The 14954-nt window shown below is 41.1% G+C and overlaps 1 protein-coding gene across 5 annotated transcripts in view; it reads left to right on the top strand.

Moving 5' to 3' along the window:
* The window catches only part of cnksr2a (connector enhancer of kinase suppressor of Ras 2a), a 554785-nt gene that overhangs the window by 523690 nt on the left and 16141 nt on the right, over positions 1-14954 (top strand). For 4 of the 5 annotated variants that reach the window (XM_063050993.1, XM_063050994.1, XM_063050991.1 and 1 more), the window contains one exon: positions 9917-10110. The exons of the other annotated variant lie outside the window; for it this stretch is intronic. In XM_063050993.1, the coding sequence (XP_062907063.1) occupies positions 9917-10110 (194 nt within the window). The remainder of the gene's footprint in view (positions 1-9916; positions 10111-14954) is intronic. 5 annotated transcript variants of the gene reach the window in all.

Here is a 14954-nt window from a genome sequence, read left to right as displayed (position 1 = left end):
AGGCTAGAGTCAGTAATGATGTCCATCTAGATCACTAATAATCTTTGGGAATACAGGCTGTCCCAGAGTAATGAACGAGTTCCTTTTTCACAGTCATTTCCAGAAGTCAGTTTTGTCTGGAAGTTGGAAAATGCACAAAAATCACTTCATGTGCTAACTATACACCCACAGTACAGTAATAAAAGATATGAAAATTACAGAAGTCAAAACACATTTGCGAAAAGTGAAGAGCAAGTAGTAATGAACATACTGGACTTTTGAATGTAATAATATTATGGGAGCTTGTTCGTATATCGGGGTGTCCATGAATTTGTCGTTCATCACCCAGGGGCAGCAGTAAAATAGATCCTTCATTTCTCATCCGGTTATATGTGATTGCATCTACCAATGTGACTGACATTTAACTGGCATCTAGAATGTTCCACCAAGCAGAGTGAAACAACACTACAAAGGTGGAAATCAGCAGCCGTATAAAACATATCCTTGTATGGCCCGAAGTTCTACTCAGGGTTACGTAAGACACCTATTAATTTTAAAAAACTATCACTCCCCCTTTTCTCAAGGTCTATCACTGCAATCAACAGCCTCTAACTTACCTTCTGGAGTCGAGCTTTTGACCCGTCTGTACAACTTAGCATCTTTTCAGTGAGACGGAAGTCTCCATGGTGCAGGATGGTTACAGCGTGGTGTTGTACAGACTGAACTGAGGTGGCAGGGCCCGGCCGGAGAGCGGGCAACGAGCCAATGTTTGGCCACTGGAGCAAACTTGGAAGCAATTCAGGGCAGACGAGCTGAGGTGAGGCAGAGTTGAGGTAACCAGGCCTAGGTCCAAGAACAAGAAAGACGCCGAAGTGTGACTGATTTAAGCAACAGGCTGAATTGGAAAGGTCGGGTACGGGTAGGGTTCCCAACTTTCTCACTCCCAAATAAGGGACAAAAGTAGCAGTCAAATACAGGACACTTGAGCTTACCCTGAGAGAGACTACCATGACCTTGAAGCCTTGCGCGGGCACCTGTGTGCGCATGCATGTACGTGCCAATTTTTTTCCTACAAATCGGTTTTGGCTTAATCTTCCCGATTCTGATACACTGTACATACATTGTTTCTACTTTATATAGGCTGTGTATTTATCATATCATTCCTGCTTTTACTATACGTTGGTGTTATTTTAGGTTTTATGTGTTCTTTGGTATGATTTGGTAGGTTATTTTTTGGGTCTGGGAACGCTCAAAAATTTTTCCCATATGAATTAATGGTAATTGCTTCTGCGCTTTACGCCATTTCAGCACAAATGGATTCATAGGGACGCTGTACCTTAGCGGGGGAAATACGGGACAAGGGCGGTCCCGTATGGGACAAACCAATTTAGCCCAATATACGGGATGTCCCGGCTAATACGGGACAGTTGGCAACCCTAGGTACGGGCCTGCACACACCATGCCACATCCATCCTGCACCTCTGAGACTTCTGTTCTCACTGCAAAAATGCCAAATTGTACAGGCGGTTCAAAATGCCCAGTTGTACACAGCCGAATAGAGGCGGTGGGTCCCAGCCCAAGAGTGTCTCGAAGTCGCAGGGCCTGGGGCCGAGATCAAGCAACAATCCGCTGTTGGCCAATTTTAGCTCCGGGACAGATTGAAATGGTCAGGGTTTCGGGGCTGGAGGTGAGGAAGGGCCAGTGGTCAGCTTGCTGCTCAGCAACGTTCAGTTCAGTATGAAGTTGTGGCCTGCAACTCACGGGCTTCTGCATCGGCTGCAGTGATAACTGGCTTCGTGGCTGTGGTTTTCCGTTCTGAATGCTATTTGCTTACTTTTTATTGTTTGCATGATTTGTTTTCTTTTCTGTGTGCATTGGGTGTTTTCTAATGGGTTCTATTTGGGTTTCTTTGTTTTGTAGCTGCCTATAAGAAGATGAATTTCAAACTTGTATAGAGTATTCATATGTTTAGTTTGAACTTTAAACTTTGAAAACTGTGAGAGGTGAAAAACAACCTTGCTGGAAGCACTCTGTGGGTCAATCAGTTTCTGTGGAATGGTCAACGTTTTGGGTTGAGACCATACAACAGGACTGTAAGTGGACAGGGAAGAAGCTGATATATAGAAGTGAAGGGAGTGGTGAAACAGAGGCTGGGAGCTGATAATAGGCTTGTACAGTTTCCAATAGTTAATATGGAGAAATAGGGTTGATGGGTTGGGGGTGCCATTAGTGATAGAACTGAAAAGAGGGTCTTTCTAATATTTGGTTGGAGGAAGTTTTGCCTCGTCTAATACTGAACAGCAGAGGAGCAGCCTGATAATCAAATATGAAATAACCAGAATAGAGAACAGAAAACCATAAATATTGGAAGTGTGAGCCACAAGGCTAGAATGGTCAATCGTCTGAAATTGTTGAATGCTGCAGGATGTAATATACCCAGGTGTTAGATGAGGCTGTTCCCCCCAAAGCTTACTTTGGGCTTTGTTGGAACAACATAGAAGGCAAAGCCAAAAAAGAGTCAGAGTAGAGTGGAGAATTAAAGCATCAAGTGCCTGCTAACACGCACTAACTCCTGCAGAGTGAAAGTCTTAATGGAACAGTCACCTGATTTATCTTTGGTTTTCCTGATGTAGAGGAGGCCACATTGAGTGCAGTACACTACATTGTTGGATGTAGTGATAGTTCAGTGGTTTACCCAGAATGAGTGCTTGGGGTTCAGGATAACAGGAAGGTTGTGTCTCCAGTAGTTGGGTGGAGTAGGTGGTTGGCTGCCATGAGAAAAGACCGTGTAATGATAGAGCTGAAAGAATAAACCTTGCTGTTCCAAAGGGAATGGTCTTCCTGGAATGCAAAATAGGGAAGGGAAAGAGAATATATCTTGGTACGTCTTCAGGGAGCGGTGCCTCAGAAAGGCGGCGTCCATCATTAAGGACCCCCACCACCCAAGAGTTGCCCTCTTCACATTGTTACCATCAGGAAGGAGGTACAGGAGTTTGAAGGCACACACTCAGCGATTCAGGAACAGCTTCTTCCCCTTTGCCATCTGATTCCTAAATGGACATTGAACCCATGAACACTAGCTAACTACTTTTAAGAGAAAATCTGCAGGACTGCCGAAGAGGGCAACTCTTGGGTGGCCAAAACGTCAGCTGTGCTCTTTTTCATAGATGCTGCCTCCTCCAGCATTTTGTGTGCGTACCTCACTACACTTTTTATTTCTGTTTTTGCACTGCTTATTTTAATTTAACTATAATATATAGTTAAATATATATAGTGTATGTGTATGTGTGTGTGTATATATATAGTGTGTGTGTGTGTGTATGTATATATATATATATAATATATATATATATATACACACACACAATTACTGGAATTCAGGTTTTTGTTTCTACTTTTATTATGTTTGTACTGCTGCCGTAAAGTTAGCAAGTTTTGTGACATGCCTGTGATATTAAACCTAATTCTGATTCTGATATAACATATAGTTAGTGTCAGAAATTCGGGAGACAGCTTGAATGATAGGTGGAGATAAGGGACTCCTTTGTTTAGGCTGGGTGAGAGAGATGTGGAGGTAGAACTAACAGATTTGCAGCCCCTGTCAACTGTGCTGGAAAGGAGATCAAGCTAGAAGAAAAATCCAAAGCTGAGCAGCAAACCTTTCTTTGTTTATTCCTTCAGAATGTCCTATCAAAGTTGTTGACAGATTTCTCTGCAGTGGAACATGAGAGTGTTTATAATCCCAGTACACTGGTTCTTTCTGCAGTCCACTTTGCCCCTTATCTTCATCCTTGTTAATCCCAAACCCTAGCTGCTCTCACACTGTCAGGAAATGAGCTGGTGGCCATTGGTGTGTAACCAATTGACAGTGCGTATTCATCATTATTGCATCCTTTCTGCTGGGATGGACTTTCCGAAAGGGAAAAAAGCAAAGGTGTAGATTGATTTGTATGCAGTTAGCTGAAGACACTACATTGATTGGCCTAATCTCAAACAATAACGAGGTGGCCTACAGGGAAGAAGTCATCACCGTGACAGAGTGATATCAATAAAACAACCTCTCCCTCAATGTTGCAAAAACAAAGGAACTGGTTGTGGATTACAGGAGGAATGGAGACAAGCTAACCCCTATTGACAGCAATGGATCTGGGGTTGAGGAGTAAACAGCTTTAATTTCCTCAGCACCCACATCACCAAGGACCTCACATGGTCTGTACACACCAGCTGTGTGGTGAAAAAGACACAACAGCACCTCTTTCACCTCAGATGGTTGAGGAAGTTTGGTATGGGCCCCCAAATCCTATGAACTTTCTACAGGGGCACAACTGAGAGCATCCTGACTGGCTGCATCACTGCCTGGTACGGAAACTGTATCTCCCTTAATCGCAAGATTCTGCAGAGAGTGGTGCGGACAGCCCAACACATCTGTAGTGGTGAACTGCCCGTGATTCAGGACGTTAACAGAGACAGGTGCAAGAAAAAGACCCGAAGGATCATTGGGGACCCAAGTCACCCCAACCACAATCTATTCCAGCTGCTACCATCCGGGAAGCAGTACCGCAGCATAAAAACCAGGACCAACAGACTCCAGGACACCTTCTTCCACCAGGCCATCAGACTGATTAACTCACGCTGATTTGAGTGTATTTCTATATTACATTGACTGTTCTATTTATTATATATTATTATAAATTCCTATGATTGCATATTTAGACAGAGATGTAACAAAGATTTTTACTCCTCATGTATGTGTAGGATGTAAGAAATAAAGTCAAATTAATTTACTTCAATGCAGTAGGGTAAATAAAAGCCCCATGCACCAACTGCAGCTTGGAAAGAGAAGCATGTTGCTTGAAGGGGAAGTGTACTACTATTGATGGCTATATGTGAGGGCTAATCATTAATGACATGTTCAACTTCTGGCCATAATCTCAGCAATATAAGGGCAAAGAATGTTTTTTGCTAAGGGAATTATGACGTGTGTGCTCTTCCATTTCACTCGCTTATGATGGCCCATCTTATCTTGCAAGCAAGGTGATGATCTATCAATATCACACGATAATTTTCAGGGATGAGACTTGTGATAGGTCGGCTCCCTGAAAGTATGCACCAGCCATGAGATGCATGGAATGTTTGTAAGATTGAAATTAAGAGTTTGAATGTTAGGAATGAGACCTGGTTGATAAAGATTGTTGGGAGATGAGTAACAGTGGTTTGGTGCATGGAGCTGTGTCAAAGATTCAAAGTACATTTATTGTCAAAGTATGTTCACAGAATACAAGTCTGAGATTTGTCCTCCCACAGGCAGCCACGAAACAGAGAAACGCCATGGAACCCGTTCAAGAAAACCTCAAACACCCAATGCATTTTTAGAAAAACAAATTGCATAAATGGCAAAGAAGTGAGCGAACAGGGCGTAGAATATCAAACCAGGAGTCCAGTGGTATTCAGCTTAGTTCAGTTTACCATTGTGCCACTAGCCCACTGCATTCCATAGGGCCGTTCTTTGCCAAAGCGCCCCAGTCCACATCGATCGCCCCAATCAAACCGCTCAAAAATAGGAGTAACCAGAATCCAGAAAGACACACAACATGAGCCCCAGAAGGAGTCCACAGCCTTGCTAATCATTGCAGTGTGGATCTCAAGACCCCTGCACTTTCCTCCAACAGCAGCTAGTGCGCTTGACCACTCTTCTCCCTCTCGCTAGCTATCTTTAAATGGTATTACACAGTCTCAGTTTAGGCATGTGACATTGGTTCAATGCTGAAATCATTATTAGAAGCAAGCATAAAGTTGGCACACAATCTGCGTTGCAGTCAACAGGCTTTGATTAACCGTGCAGTGCAATCCCTGAGCTCTCTTTCAGGCAGAGAATTTGACCTGAAAGACGTCTCCAGGGTGTTCAGGAATGGAGAGGCAGGGTTCAAATCTGCTGGGTACAGGTGCAGTTTGGAGATGTGTTATGGCATTTGGCTGGATGAATAATAGTCAGGGACAGTCTCTTTCACATCCACCTGATGTTGAAATGATGTTCACTGGGTGTGAGCTATTGTATAGAGCACTGGATTCTGCTCACTCCCAGAGAAAGTGCACACATCCTTGTACTTTTCAGCACCATTACTGGGGATGTTATACTCTTTTCAGACAAGGTCTTTTGGAAAGCTTTCCAGAGGTAACTGACAGTTGAACAGAAGGATTGCTGTAACATTGAATTTAGCAGCTTATTCAACTAAACAAATTACAGATTCAAAATTTCTCTGTAAGTATGCTTTTACACTTTATTTAACAAAAAAAATTCTGAAATTTTAGGGAGAAAGAAAAAGGGATTCTGTTTCCTCGAAACCTCCAACTGACTCCTGCACAAAGTATAGATATTGACAAAATGTTAAGTGTGATGTTTGAAGTTCTGACCTTAAAATCTGGTAATCCACATCCATTATTTCTACATATTGTCTTTTCTGTGGTGTAGCTTTTTAATCATTTTTAAATTGATTTGCATCGAATCAGTCTTGATGGTTTCCCACAAATGCTAACCACACTTTAACATTGAAATAAATAGCCAGGAAGCTTTAACCCCAGCTGAACAACCTTCTAAGCGAATTTCCTCCATCACAAAATCTACAAAGAATAATTTTGAAGCTGTTATCAATGAGATACTTCAGTACAGTGTTAACTTTAAATTTAATTACTTATATATTTATGCACGAACATTGAAAACATTATACTTTGGCCCTTTTATTGAGAGTTACTTCTAAACAAGTTAGTTGCTTTTCCTAAAGGGCAAAGAATCTTGTTGGTCATGTGCTAGTGCAGTTACTGAGACGGAGGGTTATTTTCCACTTTGACAGCACACATCAAGCTGCTCGCCACAGTTGTCATGTGATCACTAGAAGTTTAATACTACTCAGGATCAGTACATGCTTGAGATGATAGATAACTGATGTATGTGTAAGTATCCTAAATTTACACCTCATTAGCACGACATGACCTTGCAGGAATTGGATTTAATCCATACAAGTTGCATGTAATTTGTCATTAGTCACAGTAGCTGGTTGAGAATGAGCCTTAATAACCATTGCTATTTGTAGCTGTCTGTCTAGCCTTTTGAACGTGGATTCAGTATGGAGTCCCAAAAGCACAAAATTCCTTCAACCACTCCAAGAAGCATTTACCAAGGTTTCCAGTGTACATAAAAAACATCCTGAGTTTTGGCTTGAACCAGACTCGGCTGAAGTCCTCTTTACTGCTTTCACAAAGGTAACCACCTCTGCCACATTCTGCTTCACTTTCTCACAGTCCCAGCTTTTGGAGTGTCTCCAGCATGATCTCTCTCTTACATTCTCTTCTGCTGATCCAAATCTTCGACACCTGCACCCTGTGCCATATCAGTTCCTGGATTTTGACCTTATTGACTTTGTATTAACTTCTGTCCCTGTGTCTTAAATTCAAATTTATTGCCCTTATTTTTAATCTCTTTGCAGCCATTCTCCACTTGTCACAATAATTAACCTCACAACCTTCTAAAACCGCCCCTTCTTCTAACTCTGGTGTCTTGTGCAACCCTCCATCCTGTCACTAGAATAATTAGCAGCCCTGTAATCACTACCGAGGCCTGTCTCTGACCCGATTTTTTTCACCTCTTTTAAGATGTTCCTAGATAGAGTCATAGAAAAGTACAGCACAGAAACATAACAGGTTTTGTTTCACATTTTTAGATAGATAGATACTTTATTGATCCCAAAGGAAATTACAGTGTCACAGTAACATTAAATATTAGAAGAGAAGTAAGAAAGAATAAAAAATAAGTTACCTCAACAGTCTAACAGGAGGGGGTCATCACTTCCCCAGCTAAAGGTTGACTAATTATAGAGCCTAATGGCCGAGGGTAAGAATGACCTCCTTGTAGCAGCGCAGTTGTCTGAGTCATCCTCCCTGTGTTTTTTGTCTTTGGCAGCCCCCCATTTCTGCTTTCTATGCTTTCCTATGAAGTGCCTTGGATTGATTTTCTACATTTAGTGCACCATGTAACTATTATCAACTGCCTTTAAGTCAAATTTTAGACAACTACTTTTCTGTTTAAATATTATATTGTTCAATATTAATATTCTGACATATTTTGAAAGAGGGTCAGTACTTTTTAAGAGAACTACTTTAATTGAGTTGTGTTGCTTCTTTTGGAACAGACTTGATGGGCTGAATATCCTGATTCAGCTCCTTTCTCTTATGGCCTTTTTCTCCCTGTGAGGTATCTACCGTAACAAGCAAGGTTTCCCTTGCTCGACTGATGATTGATCATACTGCATAAAGATCCAGAATGGGAGTTGATAGATTAGGAAAAATCTTCTTTAGTTGCATATGCAACATGCGGTCTTCAGCTGAGGACATATTGAAGGAGAACCGATGTCTCTTCCACTCGCAGCTTATTATCCGCATTCTTCAATTTATTTTTAAAAAATTAACTAACTGATGCCCAAGTCTTAGCTAAAAGGAATTGCATAACTAAAAATTCTGAAGACCCATTTTACCTTGCTCAATCACTCTGTTCCCACTTCTGTTATCTTGGGGTTCAAGATCACCCTATTATTTTCTATCACCCATTGTCCACATTCACTGTTTCCACTGTTTTCTTAGTAATCCTTTTGTATTGATTTGATCTTTTTCAGATTGCTTTTAGGTTTTAAAATATCTCCGTAGGCTTGTGGATTCATATATAATCAGCTGAGGTTTTTATGCCTGATACTTAAAGACAGTGATGCACTGACGTTATATAGTTGTTTATTGCTTTTGAGATATTCTCCTCATCCCTAATCTGGACCTCTTTACACACTGACGTTCCCAATTTATTTGTCTGAATGTAACTTCATGTCAGAAATAGAGTGTTTTGTTCGGAGATTTTGACCGTCCCTATCTGATGCAGTTATATTTGTTGCTTGCTACCTATCATTTGTCTCACTAAGAAAGAGAAATAAAGATATCCAAGATTATTCATCAGATTTTAAGTTCTTAGGAGTTTCATATTTTACCACTGAAGCTATGAGAAACCAATGAAAAAATCATAAAACAAGGGTTTCACTGGTAATCACTGATTCAACTAGTCACTCAAGCTGGAGGGGCTGCAGTTTGTCATGGCTTTAATATTGAAAACTAAAAATCTTTGGCATGAATATGCTAAATAAATTTTAGCTAGCCAAGCAAGTAGGTAACACACTTCACAGCAGTTAGTACTGCTTTGGACAGCTGTAAAGAACAGGTTTGATCTGTTCAGAGTTTGCGCAATCTCTGTGTCATCATATGGGTTTCATCCCACGTCCCAAAGATGTGTTTAGTGGGTTAATTAGTTAGTGTTTATTACTCCACAGTGTAGGTTAATAGCAAAAAGAATTAAAGAGGATTTGCCAAGCATGTGTGAGAATGAGTTAATTGCTTAAAGGGAAATAAAGGGAGATGGAGTGGTGCTAATGCAATTATCCCCTTGGAGCTGACCTGAAAGGCCTCCTTCTGTGCTATTACAAGTAAGAGGATCCCTTATTTTTGTGGCAGAGTTTCCTTTCCTGAATCTAACTGCAAAGTGATCATATCCCATGGTAATAATAAATCAGTTAATACAATCAGAAAGTGCTGGAAATTCACAACAGATCAGACAGCATCTATGGAGGGAGAAGCAGTGTTAATGCTTCAAGTCTTTATTTCCAATACTTTTTGTTCTTATTTCAGATTACAGGTTCTTTCATTTTAAACTGATAAATTCTTCATGGTAAGCATTGTAATGCAGAATCAACCCACCAAGAGGTTCTAGTGTAATTTGGAGTTTGTAGGCTAACTCAGTTTAAAATCTCTCTCCTTTTCAACCAGGATTATATCAGGCACTTTCTGAAGTGAGAATGCTGTTCTCAGTCTTTCATTAATCCCAGACTCATCCAAATTAATTCTTTGCCAGAACCTGCGCCAGAGGAAACAGGGGACTCTTTGCAGGATTTGTACAAGGCGCTGGAGAACGCCAGTGTGTCTCCTTTAGGAGAGCATCGTCTTTCCACCAAACAGGAGTTCAAGAGGTCTTTCCAAAAGAGATGTGAAAATCCAGTCATAAATGAAAAATTGCACAAGCTTAGAATTCTAAAGAGCACAATTAAGGTAGGACATTCCCTTTTTTTTTGTAGAAATTATGATTGTTCAATTTGCAGACCCTTCCCCCGTTTAGTTTTAATAGTAGTACAAACTGCAGACGATTATTCTTATCACTGACCACTGCATTTAATTGCTTCGTTTATCTTAATTGTTGGGCTAAATTAAACTAGTCAGAATTGACTGCTTCAAGCTGACTTAGCATTTTTTCAGTTCCCTTTTCTCAGGATCTGGAACATGTTATTGACACCACAATCTATCATGCCCCATTCCAGCTTCCTTTATCTGTCCCAAACAGCACTGAGACTGAATTCTTTAGTTACTGACAGCATTCATTGTGATAGTGAATGGAAGGCATTGTGCCTGTGCATTCTTCTCTAACATTTGATACAGATGACCAGACCGTCCTTTGTTGCCTTTGTTACAACAGTTCACATCTGTGGTATGGTCCTCATGCGATTCCATGACTATTGCTTTACCAAATGAAACGCATCCTGCATCTTCTCCTACAGTTCCCACTTCTCTTTCACTGGCCTCTCAATCCTCACCTCAAAACTTTCTCCTGGATATATGACATCAGGATTAAAGAAGGTCACCTTCATTATGTATATTGGTAATACCTTGGTTTAATACAGTGGTACTATAATAGACTGTACAATTGACCCTGTGCTGTTTTAAAATTGAAAATGAGCCAGAGATTTTCACAGCCAGCGAGCTTGATATGATCTGCCGCAATTTCCTGATGAGTTTCCATCCCAAACTGAGAAGAGCCTTGTGATGCCTGGTTAGTTTATGGCTTCACGTGTAAATTAAATTCGTGGTTCTGCTTTGCCCCGTGTAATACTACGTTTTTGAAGGTGGGAAAGGAATGATACCCTGTAGTGCCACAATACTCATATGCACTAGATTCATCTCTGATTGTGGTTCAAAAAATAAATCGAATAGTTTCACTCAGATTAGGGAGAGGTAACTGATTACTCCAGTTTACAGGCAGCTGTGCTTGAATCAGCAACGGTTTATCATGTCCAAGGTACCTTGTGTATTGCTTTATAGGTTTCACAAGAAAAAGGTCATTTGGATTTCAAAAGGAATTTGCAGAGCAATGGTAGACACAAGAGGTCAAATAATTTAGCAAAGGATGTCTAGAAAGAGCATCCGGAATGTCTGACATTGGCAGGGCTGTGTGTGCATTGAGGCCTGGGAAGACAAAGAATGAAATAGAAGGAGGAGTTGACTATTTGACACTTTGAGCCTGCTGCATCCTTCATGGTTGAACCTCTATCTCAATGCCATTATCCCCGTATCCCTTATTCCCATGTTGTCCAGAAATCTTGAATGAAGCTAATAAGATCCTCAACAGCCCCCTAGAGAAGAGAGTTCCAGAGATTCAGGAGAAGTGAAGAACTTTCTCCGCAGCTCACTCCTAAATGTCCTACACCCTTGTTCCAAGACTGACTCCGGGTTCCAGACTGCTCCTCTGCAGTCAACCCATTAGAATTTTGGAAGCTTCACTGAGATCTCCTCTCTTTCTTGTAAACTCTGGTGAATACAAGCCTTCCCTACTCAGTCTTTTGTTAATAGACAAAACCACCATCACTGGGACAGTTGAATGAATATTCATTACGTTCCCACCATGGCAAGTATATCCTTTTGTTGGGAAAGAGACTAATAACATACACAGAACTCCAGCAAGGTCTTACCAAGACCCTATATAAAATCAGGAATTCATCTTCACTGTTATTCTCAAATTCCCTTTGCCTTCCTAATTGTTTACTGCACCTGAGTGTTGGCTTTCAGTGACTTATGAACAAGGACAGCTGGGTCTATTTGAATGTCAACCCGATGTAGTCTCGTACCATTACTGCATCAAAGTGCATCATTCTTTCCCACATTGTATTGCAACTGCCAAGTGGGTTGTAGAGTCAAGAATAGCTTCAAAGTCAGGATACAAAAATTCCATAGATGGATTTTAAAGATCACTGAAATTTTAGAAATCAGCAAAGTTAGTAGATAATGCAAAATATATTCCATAATGTGGGTTAAAATACAGAACTTCTCCCTCAAGTTTTACTGTGAGATCAACAAGAGCAACATGGATTTATACAGTACCTTTAGCATGGTAACAGCTCAAAATACCCCAGGCAAAGTTATCAAATAAAATTCCATGATGATTCATGTAAAAAAATGATAAGAAGAGATACTCAAAGTTTGATCACTGTTGTAGGTTTCAGGGATTACTTAAGGGAAGAGCTCAAGGGGACAACTATGAATAAGCACAGAGCTATTGAAGAGTTAACAGCCCTGTGGAAAGTTACAGAGTTATTGAGGGAAGATGTAATGAGACATTTGAAAGCAAACATAAAACTTTATAAATCAGTGCTGATCAGCAAGCGCAAGTGGATGTATCTAAGCTTGATAAGGAACAATTTGAACTCAACTTCATGAAGAATGCATCTTAAAAAACGCAACCAAAAGAACATTGGAATAGTCACGTCCAGATGAGGCATGTTGTGACTGTGATTGAAGTCACCGGAGGAACATCGAAGTTATGAATATGAAAATCTTTATTCATCATAACAAACAGATACTCTTCTGGAGACCCCCCCACAGTAGTCCCACAAACTCAAAAGATCAAAAAGTGATTCAATATAGTTCAATAGTTACAAATGACATCATTTAACTCAATACTTTGGGTTAACAATGCTTCCTTTCAATTGCATATCTACAAAGTTCAAGGAAAATTTATCATCAAAGTACATATATGTTACATATACAACCCTGAGATTCACTTTCTTGTGGGAATACTCAGTAAATCTATAATAGAATCCATGAAAGACCACGCTAACTTGGGCATTCAACTGGTGTGCAAAAGATAACAAACAGTGCGAATACAAAAAGAAATAAAGAATTATATAAATAACTATTGAGAATATGAGAGGAAGAGTTCTTGAAAATGAGTCCATAGGTTCTGGGAACATTTCAAAGAGTGGGCAAGTAAAGTTGAGTGAATTTATCCCCTTTGATTCAAGATGGCTAAGAGATGATAACTCCTCCTGAACCTGGTGGTGTATGTCCTGAGGCTCCTGTACCTTCTTACTGATGGCAGCAGCATGTAGAGAGCATGACCTGGATGTTGGGGTGTCACTGTTGATGGATGCTGCTTCCTGCAACAATACTTTGTGTAGGTTCACTCATTTGTGTGGAGGGCTTTATCTAAAATGGACTTGGCCATATCCACTACTTTTTGTAGGATATGCTGTTCAAGGGATGGGTGTTTCCACACCAGGCTGAGATGCAGCCAGTCAATATACTCTCCACTACATACCTATAGAAGTCTTAGATATCACGTGAAATCTTCACAAACTGCTAAGGAAATAGAGGTGCTACCATACTTTCTTTGTAATTGCACTTATGTGCTGTGCCCAGAACATGTCCTCCGGTGATATAACCAAGGAATTTAAAGTCACTGACCCTCTCCATCTCTGATCCCCCAGTGAGGACTGGCTCATGACCTCTGGTTTTCTCCTCCTGGAGTCAATAATCAGCTCCTTAGTCTTGCTGACATTGAGTGAGAGGTTATTGCTGTGGCACCACTCAGCCAGATTTTCAGTCTCCCTTCTGTATGCTGATTCATCACCACCTTTGATTCAGCCTACGACAGTGGTGTCATCAGCAAACTTGACTATGGCATTGGAGCTGTGGCTAGCCACAGAGTCATCAGTGTAAAGTGAGTAGGGGGGGATAAGCACACAGCCCTGTGGTGTACCTGTGCCAATGGAGATTGTGGAGGAGATGTTGTTGTTAATACGAACTGACTGGCTCTGCAAGTGAGGAAATCTCTGATAACCAAAACTTTCAGACATGACTGTCAGTCGTTACTGTGTGACTTTGGTGAATTTCTGCATCGTTAGAGAAATCAGTTTGGAACTGACAGCATTGAAGATAAGAAGTTTAAGCAAAAACAGGAGCAGGTTAGCCAGTCAAGCTGCAGAAATGAAAATAAGAGATTTTTTGATGATGAAGGAAGTGCAAGGAAGATAGGCAAGGGACGGTTAAGACAAAGCAAATACCTGGGGATAAGTTATGGAGATCATCCAGTTGAAGAATTAAGGGGAGAAGTTAAAGAGAGAGAAAATCAACAAAATCTATGTGGTGAGGTCACAGGCACCAGCAGGGTTGTGAACCTGCCGTTGTCTGCTCACTACAGGTGCCATGCCGGCAGGTTGCACTGTATTCATCCCTTTCCTTCTGTAGCTCCACTATGTCATTCCTGATACTTTGTTCTCTCAGATTTATAGACTATGCACTCTGCGAGTTCTCCCCCTTCATAACTGAGCCCATGACATAGCTGTATCCCTTTTATGCAGAAAGTTAAATATTTTTGCACTATCGTCCATCTTAGACTTTGATCCTCAGGTTTTCCCACCCACAGTCAGACACACAGAGACTATTATGCAAACGAATAGGTGCACCTTCTGAGTGTCCCGAATAGTATTTTCCACACTACCCAAGAGTTCTCATTAGTCACGCTACACTTGTATCGTTGCCCACAGGAGAGGACGAGTATACATGTACCCCTCTGGCATCCCAAAAGGTTAATGACCATCTTTCGCTACTCATGGCCCTGTCTATCCAGCACTGTCTGCTAATTGGGATGGACAGATGGATGCACATACGCGCGCACACACACATACACACGCGCACACACACATACACACACACACACACACATACACACACACACACACACACACACACACACACACACACACCACCTCCCCCCCGCCCCCCCCCCCCCGTGATGCCTTGTGACCTCATGGTCACTGGCCAAAGCAGATCTAAACCTGGGGTGT

The sequence above is a fragment of the Mobula hypostoma genome, chromosome 6 (genome assembly GCF_963921235.1).
Source record: "Mobula hypostoma chromosome 6, sMobHyp1.1, whole genome shotgun sequence".
NCBI lineage: Eukaryota > Metazoa > Chordata > Chondrichthyes > Myliobatiformes > Myliobatidae > Mobula > Mobula hypostoma.
This window is presented reverse-complemented; position numbering and strand designations above follow the sequence as displayed.